Consider the following 6,000-nt stretch of genomic DNA (forward strand, 5'->3'; position numbering starts at 1 on the left):
TCACACACACTCACTCACTCTCTCACACCCACACTCTCTCACACACACACTGACTCACTCTCTCACATCCACACTCACACACACTCACACACTCTCTCACACCCACACTCTCTCACACACTCACTCACTCTCTCACATCCACACTCTCACACACATTCACACACTCACTCTCTCACACCTACACTCTCTCACAAACTCACACACTCTCTCACTCCCACACTCTCACACACATTCACACACTCACTCTCTCACACCTACACTCTCTCACAAACTCACACACTCTCTCACACCCACACTCTCATACACACTGACACTCTCACGCACTCTCTCACACCCAATCCCACACTCTCACAATCATAGTGACACACACACACTCTCTCACACCCACACTCTCACACACACTGACACACTCACTCACTCTCTCACACACACTGACACTCACGCACTCGCTCACACCCAATCCCACACTCTCACATTCATATGCATACACTCGCTCACTCTTTCACACCCACTCCCACACTCTCATACTCTCTCACACCCACTCCCACAATCTCCCACACTCTCACACTCACAATGACTCACTCACACTCAGGCATTCTCTCTCTCACATGCACACTGTCTCACACTCACACTGACTCTCTCTCATACTCCCACTCTCACTCTCTCACACTGACTCTCTCTCACACTCAGCCAAACTCTCTCACACACACACTGACTCTCTCTCTCACACTTATTCTCTCACACTCATACTGACTCTGTCTCACACTCACTCTCTCACACCCAGTCCCAAACTCTCACACTCATACTGACTGTCTCACATTCACTCTCTTGCCCCCACTCACACTCACACAATCTCTCACATCCACACTCTCATACCTACACTTCCACATAAAGTCTCACACACTCACTGTCACTCACACACTAGCGCATACACACAATCTCTGTCACACACTTACACATACACAGACACACAGAAACAGACAGACACACACACACGCAAGGACAACACACTTTTACACACAAACATAGGCACACTCACATACACATATAAACACACACGCTGACACAAACGTTCAGACACGCATTTGTGCTCTCACACAGGCACACTGAAACACAGACACACACAGACACACACACACATACACACACTCATACAGACACACACACACACACAAACAGGTGCACTCACATACACACAGACACACACACAATCACATACACACACTCACATGCACTCACATACACATACACACAAACACACGCACACATACACACACACACTCACACACACACACGCACTCACACATACAGACACATAAGCAATCACATACACATTCAGACACATACAGATACACGCAATCACAACACGCACACATACAGACACACACACGCACTCACATTCACACACTCACATACACACTCACGCAGTCACACATACAGACACACGCAATCACATACACATTCAGACACATACAGATACACGCAATCACATACACACACACATACAGACACACACACACTCACACACACACACTCACATACACACTCACACACATACAGACATACATATACCCACTCACGTACATAAACATTCACAGACATATACACACACCGATAAACCATGGTGCAGAGAGACAGAGAGTGGAGCAGTAAAATGAAGCAAAGAGTTGTTGGCAGGGGAGGTGGGGAAATGGGAACAAGATGCAACCACAAACTAGATACAGAACGAGAATGAGATGGAACAGGAAGGGCAGTGAAAATGGAGGACAAAACAGTCAGAGGGGAGACATTAAATATAGAAAAAACAGGAAAGATAAATGGAAGGAGAGGAAAATGGGGGAGAATGAGATACCAAGACTGACCAACAGAGAGTTAGGTATCGGAGACAATGTCTTGTTTAGTTAAAGAGTGAGGGCATGGTTATGATTTCAGGGCGGCTCAGAGAGCTATCAGGCAGGATTCATGTCACCATATACTTTCCCTCCAATTCATTGCTAGCCCAGTATATTGAGACAAGCCATGACACAGAGTATTAAAGGGTAAATACAGATACAAAGGCCTAGGAAGAAGGTGAGCAGATATACCCATCGGAGCAGACCCTCGCAGAGGAAATCCGGGACGAGGAGCTGAATTGTGAGGAGATTTGTGGAGGGAGGAAGCAGAGAGAAGATTGTTAGACCCACCAGCAAAACAAAAGGTACAGGAAACACAAAAGAGAAATAAATGCTGGAGAAATGGTGGACTCTTTCAACACGCGGCCCGCTCAAAACTGGTACACCCCTCATTACACCATCCTCAGTCCTATATCCCTCACACCTCATCCCCCTCAGCCCTCTACCTCCCTCAACCCCTCAGCCCTCTACCTCCCTCATCCCCCTCAGCCCTCTACCTCCCTCATCCCCCTCAGGCCTCTACCTCCCTCATCTCCCTCAGCCCTCTACCTCCCTCATTCCCCTCCACCCTCTACCTCCCTCACCCCCTCAGCCCTCTACCTCCCTCATCCCCCTCAGGGCTCTACCTCCCTCATCCCCCTCAGCCCTCCACCTCCCTCATTCCCCTCCACCCTCTACATCCCTCATCCCCCTCAGACCTTCACCTACCTCATCCCCCTCAGCCCTCTACCTCCCTCATCCCCCTCAGCCCTCTACCTCCCTCACCCCCCTCAGTTCCTCTACCTCCCTCATTCCCCTCAGCCCTCTACCTCCCTCATTCCCCTCAGCCCTCTACATCTCTCATCTCCCTCAGCCCTTTACCTCCCTCATTTCTCCCTCAGCCCTCTACCTCCCTCATTTCTCCCTCAGCCCTCTACCTCCCTCATTCCCTTCAGCTCTTTACCTCCCTCAGCCCTCTACCTCCCTCATCCCCTGCAGCCCTCTACATCCCTCATCCCTCTCAGCCCTCTACCTCCCTCATCCCCCTCAGCCCTCTACCTCCCTCATTCCCCTCAGCCCTCTACATCTCTCATCCCCCTCAGCCCTCTACCTCCCTCAGCCCTCTACCTCCCTCCTTTTGCCCTCAGCCCTCTACATCTCTCATCCCCCTCAGCCCTCTACCTCACCTCCTTTCGCCCTCATCCCTCTACCTCCCTCATCCCCCTCAGCCCTCTACCTCCCTCATCCCCCTCAGCCCTCTACCTCCCTCCTTTTGCCCTCAGCCCTCTACCTCCCTCATCCCCCTCAGCCCTCTACCTCCCTCCTTTCACCCTCAGCCCTCTACCTCCCTCATCCCCCTCAGCCCTCTACCTCCCTCATCTCCCTCAGCCCCCTACATCCCTCATCCCCCTAAGCCTTCTACATCCTTCTGTCCTCTCAGTCTTCCATTCCTCAACTCTCATCTACTCAATACTCCATCTGTCATCCCCCTCCTGCCCTCACTCTTTCACCCCCTCAGTCATAGAGTCACACAGCAAGGAAACAGGCCCTTCGGCCCTACTTGTCTATGCTGACCCGGTTTTCTCAGCTGAACTAGTCCCATTTGCCAGCATTTTGCCCCCATCCCTCTCAACCTTTCCTATCCATGTACCTGACCTAATGTCTTTTAAGTGTTAGAACTGTCCCTGTATCTACCGCCTCCTCTGGCCATTCTAACTTGTGGTCAAATGGGCTTCTTTTTGCAGATTTCTCCACCAAGGGCAGGTGACATGGAACAGTCCAACCCCTTGGAGTGTTCCATGGCAGCGATGCCAGGCCCATCCGGGGACAGGTAGAGTCTCGATACGTTATGACATTTGGTGTTTGCGTACTGAGTGTCTATGCACAGCTTGATGCAGCCACACACAAAAAGATGGTCATCAGGGTGATGGAGACGTTGGGTACCTTCTTCCCCTGCCTTCATACATGGAGTCCCTGCGGACACGGTTGATCTTTGACCTCCAGAGAAGTGGAAGGTGAAACTTGAAATGTTAACTCTGCCTTACTCTCCCACTGTTAGCCCAGAACCACTGAGTGTCTCCTGCAATCTCTATCCTTGTCCCTTGTCATTCAATGGTGTTACCATCATCAAATTCCCCCCTTCCAACATCCTGGGGGGGGGTGGTTACCACTGACCAGAAACCCACTGGACTAGCCATGGAAAGACAGCAACTACAAGAGCAGGTCAGAGGCTAGGAATCCCGTCACGGTGAGTAACTCACCTCCTGACTCCCCAAGGTCTGTCCACCATCAAAAGCTTCCCATTTCTCAATCCTCCTCCCACAAAGGCCAACCTCCCACCTATAGAATCCATCTACCAGGCTCGCTGTCAAGGAAAGGCCCCCAGCGTTCTCAAAGACCCATCCCAACCTGGCAATGTTTTTCTACAACCTCTACCATCGGGGAGAAGGTACAGAAGCCTGAACACACGCACCAGCCGGGTTTGAAACAGCTTCTACCCTACTGTTGTTAGAATACCAAATGGACTCACAAACTCCTAACATTGGCCTGTACCTGTGTGTTTGTTTTTGTCGTTGTTTACCTATTATTTACTATCTATGCTACTTAACTCTGTGATCTGCCTGTATCGCTCGCAAGACAAAGCTTTTCACTGTGTCTCGGTACATGTGACAATAAATTCAATTCAAATTCAATTCTGCCAGCTCTCTGTCCTTTACCCCTCCTCCCCTTCAAAAGTAAATACAATCAAAGATCTAACTCAGCCCCTCACTGTTCACCAGATTCCACAGGGAGACCACCCTCTCGGGGAAGAAAGTCCTCACCAGTCCCAGTGTTGAAGCTGCCCTCACCTCCACCAAGCTTGCCTCTCCCACCTGGGAGAACCATTCTCAACATCCAGAGAAACTGCTGGAGAAGCTCAGCAGATCTGGCAGCATCACTGTTTCAGGTCCAGTGAGATCCTTCCCTTTCAGTTCTGAAGAAAGGTCATTGGACCTGAAACGTTAGCTCTGCTTTCTCACCACAGATGCTGCCAGACCTGCCAAGTTTCTCCCGCAGTTTCTGATTTTGTTTCAGATTTCCAGCATCTGCAGTTCTTTGTGTTTTTTTTAAAGTTTCTCAATACCTACCCTGTCGAAACCCTTCGAGGTGGAAGACATAGGCCAGGGAAGGGAACTATAGACCAGTCAGTCTCACATCAGTGGGAGGGAAACTATTGGAGGAAATGGTGAAGGAGAGCATTAATCTCCATTTAGAGAGGTCAGGTTTGGTCAGGAATAGTCAACATGGCTTTGGCAGAGTGGAATGTTGTGAGAGATGACCAAGTGTGAATGGGAGAGTAGTGCAGTTGATGTACTTTAGATGGATTTATGAGCAGTTTTGGGCCCCGTATCTAAGGAAGGATGTGCTGGTGTTGGAGGGGGGTCCACAGGAGGTTTACAGAATCATCCCGGGGATGAAAGGCTTGTCATATGGGGAGTGGTTGAGGACTCTGGGTCTGTACTCGATGGGGTTTAGAAGGATGAGGAGAGTGGGTACTGAGAGGCCTGGATAGAGTGGATGTGGAGGAAACATTTCCACTGGTGGGAGAGACTAGGACCTGAGGGCACCGCCTCAGAGTGAGGGGACGACCCTTTCGAACTGAGATGAGGAGAAATTTCTTCAGCCAGAGGGTGTGGAATCTGTGAAACTCATTGCCACAGAGGGCTGGGGAGGCCAAGTCATTGAGTGTATTTAAGACAGGGGCAGATAGGGTCATGATTGATAAGGGGGTCAAGGTTACAGGGAGAAGGCAAGAGAACGGGGTTGAGAAAGGTATCAGTCATAATCAAATGATGGAATGGGCTCAATGGGCCAAATGGTCTAGTTCTGCTCCATTATCTTATGGTCAAATGAAGTGCAGCGATAAAGGCCCTTTGACAAAGTCCCACGTGGGAGCCTGATTAAGAAAGTAAAAGCTCATGGGATCCAGGGTAATGTGGCAAGTAGATCCCAAATTGGTTTCATGCCAAGAGATAGAGGGTGGTGGTGGAAGGCTGTTTGTGTGCCTGGAGCCCGGTGTTGAGTGGTGTACCACAGGGGTCAGTGCTGGCTCCCTTATTGTTTGTAATCTTCAGAAATGGTGGAGATG

At 50.2% G+C, this 6,000-nt stretch overlaps 1 protein-coding gene across 6 annotated transcripts in view; it reads right to left on the minus strand.

The window, feature by feature from the left end:
* The window catches only part of dysf (dysferlin, limb girdle muscular dystrophy 2B (autosomal recessive)), a 407,686-nt gene that overhangs the window by 69,267 nt on the left and 332,419 nt on the right, over window positions 1-6,000 (minus strand). For 5 of the 6 annotated variants that reach the window (XM_087991921.1, XM_087991945.1, XM_087991926.1 and 2 more), the window contains one exon: window positions 2,085-2,126. The exons of the other annotated variant lie outside the window; for it this stretch is intronic. In XM_087991921.1, coding sequence (XP_087848047.1) covers window positions 2,085-2,126 — 42 coding nt within the window. The remainder of the gene's footprint in view (window positions 1-2,084; window positions 2,127-6,000) is intronic. 6 annotated transcript variants of the gene reach the window in all.

Source organism: Chiloscyllium plagiosum, unplaced genomic scaffold (assembly GCF_037043375.1).
Source record: "Chiloscyllium plagiosum isolate Xiang-an unplaced genomic scaffold, Cpla_swu_hap1 HiC_scaffold_1, whole genome shotgun sequence".
Taxonomy (NCBI): domain Eukaryota; kingdom Metazoa; phylum Chordata; class Chondrichthyes; order Orectolobiformes; family Hemiscylliidae; genus Chiloscyllium; species Chiloscyllium plagiosum.